Source organism: Mycteria americana, chromosome 2, assembly GCF_035582795.1.
Source record: "Mycteria americana isolate JAX WOST 10 ecotype Jacksonville Zoo and Gardens chromosome 2, USCA_MyAme_1.0, whole genome shotgun sequence".
Classification (NCBI taxonomy): domain Eukaryota; kingdom Metazoa; phylum Chordata; class Aves; order Ciconiiformes; family Ciconiidae; genus Mycteria; species Mycteria americana.
In genome coordinates this window covers 151,179,472-151,198,433 of record NC_134366.1, presented here as the reverse complement: position 1 = coordinate 151,198,433, position 18,962 = coordinate 151,179,472, and the positions used below count along the sequence as shown (strand labels likewise).

Here is an 18,962-nt window from a genome sequence, read left to right as displayed (position 1 = left end):
TACGGATATGGCTTTTTGTGTTCGGTTTTAGTCTATTCACTGTGAGAGTCTCATTATGTCTATTTCATTACTCAAAAACTCTACAAGCCCTAGTGAGTCTTCAAGACCATCAAAATTATCACATACACACATACTAAAGAAAAGATGCTGTCAGTAAAACACAACTTCAGAAAAACATTTTCTGGCTGTAATATATGTACACAGCCACATCCAAGATGTATGCAAAATAAAAGAGTATAACAAATACACATACATTCAGAGCAAGAGATGAAGTCAGTGACAGACAGCATTATAACAATTCCATTTCCATTTTCCCTTCTTTTAAAAATTAAACACACAAAAACCAGATTCTTAATTCTGCCATTCTGCACATATATGCACATTTATTGACTATCAAAGGAATACTGTAATCATGCTTACCAAATATATTTCCTTCTATTCGATTGTTCATTTTGGAATCGGTCATTAAACTCAAAGGAAACACTAGTTAAACATCAGCAAAGAAAACGAATTAAAACTATACTTTAAAATCCTGTAGGCTTTTGTTTAAAAAACATACATGTTATAATGTATAAAAACTCTGATAAATTGAGAAATGAATCCACAATTCTTGTACTAGTGTCTTAACCAACATAACCCTTTCCATTTCTTCCATCAATATCAGAAGCACCCGCAGCAGGTATAACTGATTTCCAAATCTGTTCTGATAAACATATTTTCTTCTCATATTTTACTGTTTAAGGGCCTCATATCACATGAGCCTGACTTCAGCTGTTCTCTTGTTCTTACTTTTTTGTTCAAATTGCCCTCTAACGTTCTCATCCAAAACATGTCATACTAAAAAAAAAAAAATCTAGTTCAGAAACTGGGAGCAGATGTTTTTTAGAAGATTAAAACCTAATGAAAAATCAGACAATGCCTACCGAACATCCAGGCCCAATGGAGGTCCAAACATTAGCATGTGTTCAATACAGTACCCATTCCTCAGTATGTACAGCTGACAGGTTACTTATTTTAAAAGGCATTGCTAAAGAAATAATAAAAAAAGAATACAAAGCCATAAACAACTAGGATAAAAGTACTTGAGAAAAAATGGTGAGGAAGTTTCCTTGTACACAAACAACACACAAACACTTAGCCTAGAACCAAAGACAGATCCTTATCTACGAGAAGGACTATTCCCATAGAAAAGAAAAAGCACATCTGGGTCCCAGAGGGAACAAGCATGAGGAGAATACAGCAAACAAATGATATTGGACACAGGACAGTATGCTTCTCCTACCTAGAGATGAACACAGATGCGGTAAAGCTGCTAAGGTATTACGGACAGCTGAACAGGTGAACATGCACATAAGCCTTTATATTTGGTTTATCTGTTGCTCAGAGTGAAGATAAATAGAGCTTTTTTTTTTTTTTTTTTTTTAAATAAAATGGTTTTAGTCACCATTTATCATCATTATCAAATTCAACTGAGTGTCATATTAACATGCTTGTAAAAAGAGGTGCATAATTTAAGACTATAGAGTTTCTGGTACCTCACTCCAGATGGAAATGAAGCCCACCACTCAAGATTGAAGCTCTGCAGAGTCAAAGAATATGCTACAGCTTGTCCAGCAACATAACAATCCTCCATAAGCATAATGAAGGTAACCATAAAAAGATAAGCAATTCTATATAGCTTATTCAATAAGCATATAGTTTATTCAAGAAGTCTTTAAACATACTGCTTTGATGAAGGAGAATTATTTAGTATACAAGGTGAATAATACAATTTCAGAAACATAATTCTGTAGGGAACTATACTAAAAGTCCTAACATTAAAAAAAAAAAAAATCTAATTTTTTCTTCAAGTTATTGTATTTAACAAATACAAATTTTTAAAACACTGCTTTCAGTCCTATCAACTCCCATGGCATTTTCTTAAAAAAAACACTGTGTGTGAAGGATTGCCACTAGTGGATCTTTCTGGCCAGAGTTTACATGGGTAAAGCCTCATAAACTGACAATATCACTGAAAATCCTAACCAGATATTTTCTACAGATAGTGGTAACACTAAGTAAGAGAAACAGAATTTCCAAATACATCCAATACAAAAGGAATATATATTCGGGATTGAAATTTTGTTTAGTATTTATGCTGTATAACTGCACTTCAGCTTTAAGACAGTAAGTTTTTCATACCTTTCACCAGTCTCCAGTAACGCAAAATGCAGCTTTAACCCTGAAAATCCTACACATTTTGAAATAAATACCATTTGCTTGTTTCTAGTACAAATACCAGCAAATACTGATGGCAACAGTTACAACAAACAGGATAAAGTATTCACCATGTGCAATCACTTTCCTTGGACAGATATTAGTTAATAGGCTTAATTTACTTTCACTGAAGAGCCTTGACAATTAATTAGTCTAAATAACTACCCTGGAAATACTACAGATGACCACCCTTTACTGTCAACTCTGCTGAATTTCCTCCTCATGGACAATACTAAAAAACACAACTGCTTCCAATTTACATTGATTAAAAGTGCACTTTTAACAGATTTGCTGAATGCTGCCTGCCACATCTGCTGAGAAGTAGTAACATTAGATCTGGACTTGATTTAAAAAAAAAATTAAACTAGAGGTTTCCAACTGAAGTTAATTTGTAGACACACTAATCAAGCTGCAAGTCATGTATTCAGAATGCAAAACCCCTCCTGGACAGAGAGTTGTTCTTGGTAACCAACAACAGCTCCTTCCAGAAGAGTGCAGTTGAAAAGTGCCCCAAAATGTTCATGTTGAAACTCGATACGTTAATATCACTGCGGATTAGAAAATGTTCCACACAAGTTCCTTCAGCATCTTCATCCATATACACAAGCATGGCCTACTTTAACTTTTATAATGAAAGATATGTTAAACCATGTTATCACGGAAAAATCATTCTCCTGTTAAAACTAAGTGTTAAATCACCCTATATTACCGTTCACAATTTGCTATGATATATTGACATACCTACTCCTCAAACAAACACAAAGATGCACAGTAAACCAAACTCCTGAAAGTGTCACATTCATTTCTCAGAAAGCCATACCAAAAACAGCTACCAATAGATTTTTTAAAAATCTGATTTAGTATTATGTTCTTTGACGCATTTTCTAGGTGATGGCTGAGAAGTACACAATGCTGAAGCAATCCAGCATACTCCCTAGACTGATTGTTCACATCTGAGGCAATTCTACACAACCACCTCTGCAGAACCCAAGAGAATAACTGTTTCTGTCTGGTTTTGCACTGCCCATATCACTGGCATATCTCAATAGTTCAAACAGGTTATTACATGTGCTAGCTCTAACTCACATGATGCCATTGTGGCTGAAACTCTCTCCTGTCCCATACACTGATGGCATCTGTTCAGGCATGCAATCTCAGATCTTTTCTGTTTCGAAGGATACCCTGAATTTTCATCTGGCGGTTATATCCAATTACTGACATAACTAATAGTCACAACTGAATGCTACGAAATGAGTTTCATGTGTTTTCAACCTGTTTCTGCTTCTGACCCAGGAACGAAGCATGCCCCTCAACTGCCCATGTGAAACACAATCCACATCCAATCTAAATTGACATTAGTCTTGATTTACTGTGACTAGTCAATAAAACAGGCTGCCAAAATCAAGACCCAAGTGTCAATTTATTGGAAAACTTCCTAGATTTATGATCTAATGTTCACAGACTGTGGATATCTGGCTTTGTGTTTCCTGCCAGCAGGGTCCGCTTGCCTCTTACTAGCACAACTGCACTGAACTGCACGACGGCTACGTCTCATGACTCTCATGCTCACAAATCTACTGTGATTTCTAGTTCTAAGCAGCATTACTCCACTGGACATGCCCTGGGAAGATGTTTCAATCAAAAAAGTGACAAAGACAGATAGTTTACCTGATCCCCCATTATACACTTTTAATCCTCTCTTCAGTGAGCAGCAAATCCTAAAATCTCCTACTGTCATCACAGTAGTACCTTGTCAGTAAAGGCCATGTGAGCAGGAGCTAATTTCCTTGCTAAAGAACTTCTTACTGTGCAAGAAGCCAGATCTTTGTCTATCACACTGCTTGTGGATCAACATGAATTGCTCTCACCCTGGTCAATTCATTGTGATACCATTAAATGGACACAGGATTTGCAAGTTGATTCATAAAGCAGACATGAGCAGGTGCACTTCATGACTCATACAGGAGCTTATAATGACCTGACTGGATTGTGTAAGGAGTCTAACGATGAATTCTGTCAATAATAATACAGTTGTATGGCATATCGCTACATGGCTTTGATTAAGAGAGGGATGTTTGCCTTGTAAGGGATACATGATGGAAGAAAATGGAAGTAAAGCTGTATAAAAATACAAACACCTTTACAGTAACAAAGGTTTGAGCAGAAATCTAAACAGTAATAACACAAGGTCTTTAGACTCCTCAGTTTTTGTAATGTTAATATTAAGTTATAAATTAAAAAAGTTAAACTCAATTATGTGCACAAAGCAACCATTTGGCAACTACACAGTGACAAAGTCAAAATAAAAGCTAGGAAGTCAGGTAAGAAAACACAAAATGCTGATGTTCAGATTGCTGGCATGTTTCTCAATATCCTTGTTAAATAGTTAGCCAAAAGGAGGTTACGACCTAAGGTGCCAATCTAATGTAAATGTAACCGATTCTAGAAACAAAGTAAATATTTACCTTTACAGTTAAATCTGTGTTGAAATATTAAGAACAGCTATATTATAGAAATGTTCCTAAAAACATAAGAAAACCAAAGCCTAGAGAAAGTGCACATATATATTCCATGTGAGGGTCTCTGTATCTAGATTTCTGTAATGATGTTTCAGTACTGTGAAGGCACATATTAATAAAATAACTATGTCAGGACTGTAATCCACAGCTTTCGCAAGTGAAACAAGTGATGACATATCTCTGGGCAGCTGAGGTGCCCCGCATATGATACATGTGACTCCCTTCAACAGCAGAGCAAATTTTAAACTCTTGTCAGCTTTTTGTCAATAATGGATAGCTCTTCACTAAAAACACTGAAGAGACACAATGCCAACACAAATCGATTCTGATGGTTGTCAAGAATTCTTCCTCATCAGAAACTGCTTGACTAAGATAGCACACTGCCTATGTTTAAGCTGAAATTTATTTCCTAAAACAGTATCTGCAGAAAACTGTTGAAAAGAAAGAATCTTTGCAAAAATTATATCCATTTAGTCTCTCAAAGATTTTTTTTGTTTACCAGTAATTATCTAGATCTACTTGCAAGTTTCTATTCCAGATGTTTGTTCTGATAGAGTAACAATTCTGGAACAATCAATTAACTCTCTGTACTCTCTAATAATTAAAGTGCAGGCCATGAAATCCTAGATACTAATTTACCCAGCAGGTCCTCAACTTGTTCATAAATGGTTCATTCACACACTCAAACGTAACATGACCACCTATTAGTCAAGTCTGTACTGGTGCTTCCTTGCAGACAGCAAACCAGCAGCTATCTCTCTGGTCTCAAAATGAGAAAGAAGAGACTCATTATCAAGGAAATAGACCTCTTGAAAATAGACTACTGGACCAAGAAGCTGAATAGAAAGGATGCAGGGATAGATCATGTCATCCCCATTTATAACCTCATTCCACCAGTGTTTAGAGTCCAAAAGCTGTCACAGGTGGAGACAGTAAGTGAGAACCTTCCCACAGACCTGATAAAGGAAAATGAGAGTCTGGAACACTTGTCACAGAAGGGAATTGAGAGAAGACAGGTCAGGAAAAGAAGAAAAGCAATAAAACAACACACATAACTGGACCAATATCTAGCTCAAAACATACAGATGACACACTTCACTATCAATCCAGACATCAGAAAAATAAAGGAAGGCTATTCAGAATCTATATTCTTTAATGTTACTTTAATATTCTTCAGAAGTACAATAAAGTGATATTGTATAAGCGATGGAGGGTTATAACACTAAAGTGTCTTACACTTAACTACCTCATCTGTTACCACAGACATAGTAGCCAAAAGAAAAAAAGAAAAAGGAATCAGCTAATTCCTCTCAAGATTTCCATTTGACAATAAACATTCTTGTCATTCATTCTAGGCTTTTGACCGTATTCTGCTAATTCTCAGTTGTTTTTAGACATCCTCCTGAAAGCTTTGAAAGCTGCTTTACAATGTGGCATGCAACACTACATAAGGTAGTTGTAAAATATTGACATTAACATTGTATTTTGCATCTTGTTATGCTTGACAAAAACAAAAGACCAGATGTTTTTACTTTAATATAAAAAGAGATTAGCTATACAATTTAAAAGATGTCAAAGACTTAGTTAACTAGTGAGCTTGGGCACATTTCTTTTATAAGAAGAAAATGTATTAAGTGAAATTAAAGCAGACATCAATCTAGCAGGTAAAACAAAACAGCACTTTTGTAACATTTATGGTTATTTACTGGAATTTACTGGGCTGATATTGCTGAAATTTTATCTCTTAAAACATGCTACCAATGTTTATCAACTAGTTCTAAAAAATAAATATTACTGCAGTATTTAATACACCATATACATTTTGAGATTATTACAGTGAAACTAGAAAAGAAAGCTATTCGACTGATTTATGTCAGAAATAAAGTTGAGATTTTCACTGCTAACTCAAAACATACTACCTGAGGGATTCCATAACAGTTCATAAAATGTCTTTGTTTTTAAAAGGTATGGTCTGTGGTACATATTTTCTACGAAGAAATAGAAGAACACATGTAGCATCAGATGTGTGTACTTTAAGAAACTCTGGAATGTGAAATCTAAAAATCCAAATAAAGCAGGTGGTATAATTTGGGGGGGGGAGGACTGAATTTACATTTAATGACATTACCAGGTTATCCTACCAGACTAATTCTCACTCACTGCATGACTTCAATGAAGCTCTCAGTCCTCATGCTGATTTCGATTTAGTTCAAGTGCTATTTGATGCGTTTCATCTGGAGTTTTATTCACTTCAAACTACACTTCATTTAACCAGGCTGCTGCTGTACTCATTTGTTTTTCTACTTTATTACCCGCAAATTGGTGTTGCTTAGTTTAGATAAATTTTTGGAATAAGTTAATTTTATATAATTATTGCATACTGTTAATAAATAAATAAGTTTTAGAAAGATACCATGTCACAAAATGAGAAAGATATTAAAATTATTTTCAAATACACTAGACCACAATAAGTGTTGATCTTACAAGATCTACTAATAAATACTGATAGATTATTTGCTATTTTAACACAGGACCGTTCCCCTGCCTCCACTCCCCAAAACTACTGCTTGTTTTTATTTTTCTATGTTATTAGCCTACCATACTCCATTTTCCAGCTGGGCACGCATCACGATACAATGTATTTTTAACAGAGAGAGAAAAAGTAAGGAAGGTAGAAAGCATGAGAGAGAAGCAGAGACTGCATGAGAGAGAGAGAATGTGAGCGCAAGACCGTGCACACGAGACAGAGCATGATGGCAAGCGTGCAACAGCGCATGTGGAAAAGCATAAGAAACCAAGCATGAGCGAGCAAGAGAGAGTGCAGTGAGCACACGCATACACAAAAGAGAGCGCAAGTGCACTCATGAGAAAGCACTAGCACTTGAATACCATGAACTTGTCAGATGACGCATTTTTTCAACCATTTTTCGTCTCTAAAATAATTTTTTTGTTTTGCACAACTAATCATGGCTTTTATAATGTACTAAATAAATCTAAGTTTACCATTAAACACTAATTTATTTCCACAGTTTACTAACAAGGATCAGTAACCAGAACTTAGTGTTAAATGTCAGGTCATGTCAGGAAAGGCTGTCAATCCTACCAGAGTACTGAATTACTCTGATTAGTGCCGATTATGGGATATTCTGGTAACATTTATTACTTTTTAGCAAAATGCTGCAACAGAACAGCAATTCATTTGAAGTGGTTACTACTTTTGTAAACTACTGATGGAAAATATGAGAAAGTCAATTAGGCTACTACCACCTGGTGGTGTGCTGATTATGCTAAAACACTCTTATATTTAACATGGTGTCACAGCTTACGAGATAAAAACCAGTGTAGTCTCTGTGAGAGGAAAAACCAGTGTAGTCTCTGTGAGAGGAAAAACCAGTGTAGTCTCTGTGTAGCACTATGAACAATCATAGACGTAGTCTTTTTTTTTAATAATTCATTAAACTTTCACAAACAAATGACTGTTACAAATTAGCTATACAACACAAAATGTTTGAAGCCAAAGTATTTAATACATTAACCAGTTTTCCTGTTATCTTGTCATTTTATGTAAGATTCTTTGTATGGATTTAGTCATAAAGTAGTATTACAGACAGCTACTGCTTAAAATGAAGGATAAAGAAAACTAATGTCCTGTCCAAAGTACTGCCAAAATGCATTTTCTTGAAAATAGTTTTTATAAATACTATTTATTAATAAAAACTATTATACAGTGACATTTATGATCACAAGATTTAACCTGTAGAGCTAAATTTAAAGACTGAATTTCCATGGCACTAAAGCAAAAAAAAAAAAAATTTATATAGCTCATTTTATAATAAAGCACAGATTGTTTTCAGAACAAAAGTGTTTGCATTTAAAATCTGAACTACTACAAACAGCTTAATACCCGATCACAATGTTAAAACACTTCCAACTGTAATGAGTAACAGAAATAAAAGTCTAGCAGAGACTACCTTTTTGTGGGGTTGGGGTGTTTTGGTTCCCCTCCCCCCGCATTTGTTGCTATTTATTGGTTGAGTTTAAAACAGAAAGAGCTGACCTGTTCAGTTAAACACATCAAGTTTACCATCAGTATATAACTTCAGCTTTTGTATCCACTCAAGGAAGAATAGAAACTGGTTCACAGAATTATACAAGCTCTAGAAGAAAGCCATTTACTACAGGGCTTGCGTAGCCCGTTCTCTCAACCAAACAAGGGTCTAAAATGTTTAACAGCTACCCTTACAAAGAAATTTATCAATGGTGTCGTGGTTTAGCCCCAGACGGAACTAAGCACCACGCAGCCGCTCGCTCACTCCCCCCGCGGTGGGATGGGGAAGAGAATCGGAAGAGTAAAAGTGAGAACACTCGTGGGTTGAGATAAAGACAGTTTAATGGGGAACGCAAAAGCCGCGTGCGCAAGCAAAGCGAAGCAAGGAATTCATTCACTACTTCCCATGGGCAGGCAGGTGTTCAGCCATCTCCAGGAAAGCAGGGCTCCATCACGCAGAATGGTTACTTGGGAAGACAAACACCATCACTCCAAAAGTCCCCCCCTTCCTTCTGCTTCCCCAGCTTTATATACTGAGCATGACATCATATGGTATGGAATAGCTCTTTGGTCGGTTTGGATCAACAATCCTGGCTGTGCCCCCTCCCAGCTTCTTGGGCACCTGGCAGAGCATGGGGAGCTGAAAAAAAAGTCCTTGACCAGTGTAAATACCGCTTAGCAACAGCCAAAACATTGGCGTGTTATCAATATTATTCTCATACTAAAACCCAAAACACAGCACTACACCAGCCACTAGGAAGGAAATCAACTCTATCCCAGCCAAAACCAGGACAAATGGTAACAGACTTAATAGTAGAATATGGTAGAAGAGACAGAGAAGTTTCGGGATATATATGGAGCTTGGCATTTTTAAACCATTCATTAGAAACGCAAAAGTAGTTGAGTACAATACTTAAATATACTGCACATGCTTAATGCTCACCAATATTTGGGAAACTTGATCAGCTTGCCATAAACAGCGGTACTGAATGAGGGGATAACCGGAACAGGGAAGCAGTACAATCCTTTACTGTCCAAAGAAGTCAGTGCTGCTTGAAAACCAAATATCTGAAACAAATTAAGTTGGTCAAAGGGTACATTATCACATGATTAGATCACTTTCAAGTTACTTTTACAACATAATATACACGTTTTAAAATATACTCAATAAACATGAAATAAATCATGTATTATTTTTAGATAATTGCTTTTCCCCCAAACACAAACATAACTAGAAAAATCTACGTAAAATAACGTCCCAATAGGAATACGTATAAAAATATTTTCTTTGCTCAAAAAATAAGTGTTAGCTACACTCTGCTGGATTTTAAAAAAAGCTGAATTATAATTTATCAACTAAAATACATTATTCTACAACCTTTAAATTTGCAGACTGGACACTGCCTTTCATATAAAACAAATAAAATCACTTTTTGTAATTTAATAACATTGGCCTAAAAAAGTGGTATTTAAGGAAATGCAAAGCCTCCCTTCAAAGCTTTTTTTCTTAATAAGAGCATCTAAACAAAGGTTCATCACAACTATTATTCTTTATGATTTTTCCCTGTTCAATATGAAAACAAATGTTTACAGAGTTGATTTTTTAACATGCTGTACCACCATTCACATAAGAACAGAACACTTTGGCCTATATTAAAGCTAGCAAATAAACCCTATAAAACTCAAAACTGAAGTCCACATTTTGCAAACTATCAAACAGCTGCTAAAAACTGTTTTGAATAGAAAAAAAAACCTCAAACCCAAAAACATACAGAAGACTTGCAATATTGTCATCCCAATCACTTTAAATGTGACAGAAGGTAAAGATGTCACCCAGAAAACTGAAAGCTGGCCATGCAATTCTGGGACAGAGTTTTATGCAGATAGTAAGAATTTCATTGTTTTAATCTCTATTAAGATGTCAGGATGGAATTGAATGGATAAGTGAAAAATTTAGTAAAAATTAACAGTACTAGTAGGAAATATTTACATTTTAGTAGCACCCAAAAGGTTTCAAACTGTCTGAGCACATCCTAAAAGGCTGGAAGGCCTGTTTTAAAACTTCTCTTGAGATTTCACTTTTTCATTCTACTAAAATCTCAGCAGATGGAAAGTGAATAACCTAAAAGCAATTTTTCAGTAGCTTCTTAGACTTCCCCCAACCTCACAATAAGAACTCCTTTCACATAATAGATCTTTAACTGAGAACTTTCAGAAGTTTTTCCTCTTATAATTAAAAAAAAAAAAAAAAGAAATTGTTTGGCAACAGTTTTTGATTACATACCTTCACTATCATGGTTTTGCTCTATCAATACTACTAGAAGTGATGGGTTTTCCTCATAACATCCTATCAAGTTTCTAAGTGTAATTCACTGCAATCTACATATTCTATGAGCATTATCCTAGAAGAGGGGAAAGGTTTCTTTCCAAATGAATTTAACTCAATCTTGCCACAAAGACCTTGGGGCTTCAGTCTGTGTAGTTTCCTCATGTGAAGTTCTCTGTTCATATTACAAAACATTTGGCTCAGGTCAGAAGCAGCAATCCCAAATGATGATTCTCTGTGAAATGTGTTTACATCTTTTTAGATAAGCTGAAAACTTTCTCCCAGGAAACCTGCTAACACTTAGGATTATCTATACTCTTATTAACTTTTTCTCAGCACACTGCAATAAGAAACAGATCTCAAGCCTTCTTTACCTTCAGATAGCAGTGAGAGTAACAGTAATGAAGCAGGTTGTCGGACGCCTGGCCGAGGCTGCTGACCATGTGCACCAGTTGCTCAGCATACATAGGCACCGAGTGCTCCAGGTTAACCTTATCCACCAAAATTCGGACGGAAGGTAAAGGCCGCAGGGGCTGGAAGCTTGCAGCATTTAATAGTCCACTTAAGTTCTAGGGGAGGGGAGGAAAAAAATCATGCAATTATTACACTACAGATGTATTATCTACCATATTTACATAGTCTTACTTCCACACACACACAAGCAAATCTACATGTAATAAACTGTTTACAGATACCATGGCCTTATGGTCTTTATAATACGAATCCTCAAATCTTTTCAAAATAATTTCTTCAAAGTTCAAAATTTATGTATAAACTTTTTATCTGTAATTGTCTTGGGTGTTGGTGCCCAGGTGCTGGCAGCAGGGGGCTGCAGGGGTGGCCTCTGCAAGGGGAGGCCAGGGGCTGCCCCATGCCAGACACAGCCGGTTCCAGCCAGTGTTGCAACAGCCCCACTGCAGGACACAGCTGAACCCATTGGCCAAGTTGGTGGCACCTCTGTGGAAATATATTTAAGAAAGGGCAAAAACACCACACAGGCTGAGAGGACTGAGGGGAAAAAAAATGAGAAACAGCAATACGAAAGGCAAGGTCAGAGAAGAAGGAGGGGGAGGAGGTGGTGCTCCAGGCACCAGAGCAGATGTTTCCCTGCAGCCCGTGGAGGAGACCACACTGCAGAGCAGATATCCACACTGCAGAGCAGATATCCACACTGCAGCCCGTGGAGGACCCCACACTGGAGCAGGTGGATATGCCCTGAAGGACACCGCAGCCTTGTAGGGAGCCCACACTGGAGCAGATTTTTCCTCAAGGACTGTGATAAGGACTCACACTGAAGCAGGGGAAAAGTGTGAGGAAGAGGGAGTGGCAGAGATGAACTGTTATGGACTGACCACCACCCCTCATATTCCCCATCCCCCTGTGTTGCTGGGTGGGAGGTAGAAGAGTCAGGGAATGAAGGAGTAAAGTTGAGCCTGGGAAAAAGGGGGGATGGGGGTAAGGTGTTATTTTGATTACTTGTATTCTTTGATTCTTTGAGTCTTTGTTTCTCACTATCCAAATATATTTTAATTGGCAATAAATTAAATTAATTTTCCCCAAGTCAAGTCTGTTTTGCTCACACTGGTAATTGGTAAGTGATCTCCCCCCATTTATCTTGACCCATCCTATTCTCTCTCTCCTGTCCTGTTGAGGAGGGGAAGTGAGAGAGTGGCTGGGTGAGCATCTGGCAGCTGGCCAAGGTCAACCCACTACAAGAATATGCAAAGTCAAAACATTTTGTTCTATAAAATATTTGCTTACATATTTATCACTCCAAAGCACTATCACCATACTAAGCTCATGCTGATCTAATCTTTACACTGGCATATATTATTATGTATTCACAGTCATGCCATACATCTCAGCAAAAAAATATGCCATTCCAAAAGAACAAATATCGCAATTTTACACATGCAACTACATTTTTCATAGTATCCATTAAAATGAAGTACTGTATCCAGTACAAGACAGACATGGACATACCAGAATAAGTTTGTTGGAGGGCTACCGAAGTGGTTAGGGGGTTGGAGCACGTGTGTGAGAGAGAGAGAAACTGAGACGACTGGAGTCATTCAGCCTGGAGAAGGCCAAAGATAGATCTTACTGCTCTCTACAGCTACCTACTGGGAGGGTACAGAGAAGAGGGAGCCAGACTCTTGTCAAAGGTGTACCTTGAGCGGACAAGTGGCAACGGACACAAGCTGAAACACAGGCAATTCCAAGCAGGTCTATGGGAAAGCTTTTTATGGAATCCTATCCTTGGAGCTAATTCAGCATTTGACTGGACAACCTCTGGAGCAACCTGCTCTACTTGGGCTTGCTTTGAGCAGGATGTTGGACTCGGAGATCATCTCCAGAGATCCCTTCCAATCCAAATTACTCTATGAATCTAAAAGTTTTATTAAACTTGTATCAAAATAGGACAGTAAGCTGATGTATGTATGACTTTCATTCTAAAAGTCAAAATTATTATTATTATTTTAAATAGGCTTGGCTTCACTCAGGAAACATAAATTGAAACTCCAATAAAAAAAAAGCTCACTTGAATGCAACTTGTTTGCCCCTCACCTACAATAAATATGGGGTGGTTCTTGTATTATTATAATACCATCTGTCCATGCCCATAAGGTGAAAAGCATCACAACCCATTGGGCTATTCCGGGCTGAACGGAAATAATGCTTCCCATTAGCACCTGGTAATGTCCCATTTTCTAATATTAGAAGCTTCTGAATGTATCCTCATACATCAAGAGATAACAGATTTGTCACCAGTTCACTCACTTCAGCCAGCTTAACTGAAAAGACAAGCAGCCTAACTTTTAAGAAAAAGATACACAGTCCTTAAGCACACTCACCGAATAAATGACACATACTTGAAATTTTGTGTTTGTTGCAGTCTAGAGTCTAGTGATCCAAGTGAAGTATTGTGTATGTTATTGTGTGTATTTCACTTCACCAATGAAAATGGTTATACAAGCACACTATAAGAAATGCCATAAATTAAGACTTTCTGTACTCTGCATACATGTACAATCTTAAACCACATAAACATGCTGTAAATAAGCGCATTCTATAAGAAAATACAGCACAAGCTAGACAATGCTCCCCTGGTCAGCAGGTATCTATTATGTTATCCAGATAATTTCATGTCATTGTGCCTTCCATCATGTAATACTACTCAAATCCATCTTGGGGGGAGAAGTAATAAACTTTTTCAAATATTTTTCACCTTTCTTACATATAAATGCTTCACAAATACTAGTGAGGTTACCTGCACAATGCCTTCAGAAAATACAACTTATCTCCATTTTAGACAAGAAATTATCACTGACAAGAAACTGATACAGTTCATTAATTCATTAATTCTGGAAGTGTGTTTGAATGCCAATTTTTGAATATTTAGCATAGCAAAGTACTTCACAAATAAAAGCCTAACTCCCACTGCTTTAATTGGAACCACATTGGAACCACCAGCTCTTATCCAATGTGGATCTTGTACACCTACTCAATGCAAGATAGACCCCATCCCTTCCTCTTTTCACCCATCTGCTCAGACGCAAATCAACCTATTTCCTTGTATAAATCTACTGAGAACCTGTACAAAATACATCCCACTAAAAAAAGCTCGTCCTCAAGTACAAGCAACATGTATTTAGCGTCCACTTGTGAAAAACACATTGGAAGTGTTTAATATCAGATGAAAATTCCTAGAAACTGAACTTAATCAAGAACTGATTTTTTTTCCCTCTTCTTCCCGTCCCTTCCCTTACCCATAAAATACCCTCCAGCCTCCCGCCGCAAGAGGTAAACATACTGCAAGTCTTCACTACAAAACACTGATTCATCCCTGCAGTACCTCAGCTTTATGCACTGAGGAAGGAGTTCTGTAGGAATAAAACCAGTACAGGATTCTTTAGCTGGAGTTATACTACATATATCCAGAAGACAAAACAAATTAAGGCTGTTAGGAAATTTCATTTCTGGCTCTCTGAGCTAGTCACTCAGCAGTTAAATGCTCAGTAAAAGCCAAAGCCCTGCTGGTGTCCTGGCTGGAACAAGTACACACAGAGCTAGCTGTTAACATCTGTGAAGTCTCTACTGAGCCTATGCATTCAAAGATTTCAGACTTGACCAAGTTTGGAAAGACCTGCACGGCAAAATGACAACAGGTACGCTTCTGATCAAAAGGTTTCCATAAAAAACTTCAGGTTGGAGCTACTTCTTTTTAATCTGTTTGATGATTTAAAATCTTTTTTCTTCCTAATTCTTTTTTCCTATCAGTACATGACACCTTTGGTTTACAAGTCTAGCTAGTCACTGCACATACCACTCATCTTAGGTGTTTGAAGGGAAGGCTCATGGGCACCAAACTCCTTTGGAACTCAGTAATACATCCAGCACATGAAATAACAGCCCAGCGAGAAAACTTACATGAAATACCACATGCTGATATAAAGAACTGAATAAATATCTATGCATACATACCTTCTCACCCATGATTATGGGCATCAGGTGGTCTAGTAAATTGAATTCTGCCACAGGGATTATAATGGTACACTTAAGAACAGTGAACGTTGTAAGTCGAGTGGGAATGTATTCCTCCAATAATGCTACTTCTTCTGAGCTTGGCATAGTTCTATTTCCATCCATAATATCTGCAATAAATCAAGATTACATATGTTTTGAATAAATATATAAAATATCTCCTACGGTTGCTGTTTCAGAAATGGTTACGGACTAGCAAAAAATGTAAAGCATTTCTCCACCCCACCCCACCCCCCAGTTCATAATTTTATTCCACACTGGTTCTACCTAAGGCTAAATGCAATCATAACTGCATTTTCCTTATTTTGAAATCTGTATATCTCTTTCTCAGAAACTCATCTTAACAGTTTACCATAGGTTGTTTCCATGCATTTTTATCCTGTATAACTATTATTTCAAACTAATAAATACATACCAACAGGGATACTTTCTTCTCTAAGTCTCCAAAATTAAGCTAGAGTTGTCAATAAAATAAACCCTCCTTACTCAACAAGAGGCTTGTGATTGAAACGAACAGCCACCAAAGTGTCTGAAATTATCTCAGAGGTATATCCAGCACTGATGGGGATATTGCAATTCTTTTATCTTTGGTTTAAATTTTGCTCTTTGGACTCATAAAATCCCCTGACAGATTTGGAGTTTAACCATTTGGAAGTTGCACCTTCAAGAACACTGAATTTGTTGTGGTTTAATTCTGTATGTATCCTATTGCATACCCAAGCCGCTTCCCGTGGCTTCCCTGGAGGAGAAACCGCTGGTGAAACACGTCCTGAACATCAACCTGCTATTATGTGTATGTGCTGGGCTCTTCCTCTGGGCCTACTTCGCATAGCGGTTCGCTATTCAATTCCAGATGACATCAACTAATTTTAATTGGTGTAAATAATAATGATTAACAGAGGGTTAATGTAATTTTTAATGCTTTCTAAATTTTATTTCTTTATTTATGCATATATGCAATAGGAGCAAACCTGGCTTAGTTCTGCTGTATGGCTCATATTCATGTTCCAGAGCACAAACTATCATTTTCATTATCCGGTGTACTGCACTGCTATCCAATCGAAGATTGAGTGGGCCCACAATGAGGCTTTTTGTAGACATCTCCTGAACATTTCCAAAATCTTCACTCTTTACTGAAGAAAGGTCTTGCTGATTCCCAGAAACTACAAGAAATTTTATAAAATAACAACAAATTACACCAAACAATTGAACATAATAAATTTTCCTGTGATCACAGACTTATAAATATACAGGAAATATAACAAAGCAAATTGAACACATAAATATACTGTCACTGGTTTAGCATGTTTAAACAAATGTTGTTCTGTTTAATGCAGAGCAAACGGTAAGATTCTGCCTTGCCTCCAAGCACAGCACAACGTAGGAACCTTTCCATTAACTTCGTATCCTCTCTCAAGCTTGGGACTCTCTGAAAGTGTCCAAACAATCTCCAAACTTCTGTGGCAACTTAACCCCAGGTGCCAATGACAGCTGTGCTGTTCAAAACTTCCTACAGTTTAGCACAAAGATATCCATCCCAAACAATCAAGGAAAAGGTGTGCTGCGATGAAACTACAGATACAGGCCCTTGAAATACTAGCTGCTGGTACGTGGGCTAGAACAGCGATGAGAATCACACTCACTTGTATTGTCATGAACTGGACTGACCTTTCCTTCCATTCACTGATGAGGTAAAGCATAGGCAGCAAGAATGAAAACGTCTTTAATCATTATGTTTCAGACCATTTTTAGAAGGACTGCCTCAGAAATAAAAGGGGGGTTTAGTCTCTGCAGCCAAAAGATCTATAACTTTTGTGCTCAGAATAGCAACTAGTGTACCAATTAAAGTATAGTTACCATTTTTCTGATATAGATGTAAGGTAATGAGGTAGACTAAAATCACGCATTCACTGTATACAGGCTACTCATCAGCTATCAAACAGTATGACTACATTTCTCTAAACATACTTCATGGAAATTCTTCAGTTAAATTATGCAAATTTCAGAAGCTTAAGTTTTCCTGCTACATATGACTTGTAAAAAAATACCCTCACCCCTTTAAAATATTTAGTTTGCAGAATTTCACTCTTTTTTTTTTCTACTAAATAATCACTTTGACAGTATCTTCATTGCTTTGACACAAGCACTAAATATTAAACAGCTTGCTAACCATTACACAAATGAACAGTCTGACAAAATAAGCATCACGATCAAATGGTTTCTGAGACCAACTAACCTATAAAAATCAAAGAGTTCTGAGATAAAATTGTAGGATGACAGTTTAATTCATTTAGTGAATCTGGATAGTCCATACTCCTTAGATAGCATAGTACTCCATAATCCACCTTGCTAAAGCTGTGACAAATAGGAAAGCCAGGAAATGCACAGCCATTGCCATCAATTTCACCGGGTTTCTGCAATTTAACACATCTGCAATTGCAGAGCTGTCCATTTGATATGTTCTCCTTGCACTCATGATCAAGTCATGCCACAGAAACCAAAGTGTGTGTAAGCGGTGGACTGACTTCTTCCATGATGATCCTTCTCAACAGCAGTATTTTTGAAGTGATTTCCAAGCTCTTATCCAATGCGGATCTTGTACACCTACTCAATGCAAGATAGATCCCATCCCTTCCTCCTTTCACCCATCTGCCCAGATGCAAATCAACCTATTTCCTTGCATAAATCTAATAGCCTCCTGCCTTTCTGTTACAGTAACAAACTAAATGCACCTGTAGAGAACTATCACCCAAAACTATAGGAAAACCTGACAATTCCAAATTCTTGTTAAACCGTCTTCCTCACTGACACAATCTGTCCATATCAACATAAATGGCAAGACAAGGTCAGCTCATCAGACTGGGCAGTGGGAGCTGCAGCTGCTGCAGACAGTTGACCTACCCACTTTGTCACAGAGATGTAGGATCTGTCAACTTCTGAGTAGCTGAGGCTTTGTGGTTAAGCAGCCTGGCATGGTGTACTTCACAACTTCAAGGCCTATCTTACTTTTAAATCAACTGGAAGAGAGTATGTTTTATTTCTGGTTGCCTGAGAGGAACCTAGTTGTCTTTCACCCTCCAGGGGAACATTCCCTTTTCCCTCCCTCCTTTACTATACTCATTCAAAACAGTCTTTTTAACAGGGGAAGCGAGCTTCGGGGAAAAGGAAGGAAGGATAGGGCTTTTTTCCCTTATGTTTAAATCATACTCTCTAAAACGTTCTTGTTTCTAAGCACTGGTGAGGAAAATGTCCCCAAATAAACCAAGAC

General features: G+C 37.2%; 1 protein-coding gene across 10 annotated transcripts in view; it reads right to left on the bottom strand.

Annotated features, from left to right (window-relative positions):
- Nucleotides 1-18,962, bottom strand: part of VPS13B (vacuolar protein sorting 13 homolog B) — a 491,276-nt gene that overhangs the window by 387,326 nt on the left and 84,988 nt on the right. For all 10 annotated transcript variants that reach the window (XM_075495027.1, XM_075495031.1, XM_075495030.1 and 7 more), the window contains 4 exons: nt 16,666-16,857; nt 15,635-15,804; nt 11,524-11,718; nt 9,767-9,891 (listed from right to left, as the gene is read on the bottom strand). In XM_075495027.1, coding sequence (XP_075351142.1) covers nt 9,767-9,891; nt 11,524-11,718; nt 15,635-15,804; nt 16,666-16,857 — 682 coding nt within the window. The remainder of the gene's footprint in view (nt 1-9,766; nt 9,892-11,523; nt 11,719-15,634; nt 15,805-16,665; nt 16,858-18,962) is intronic.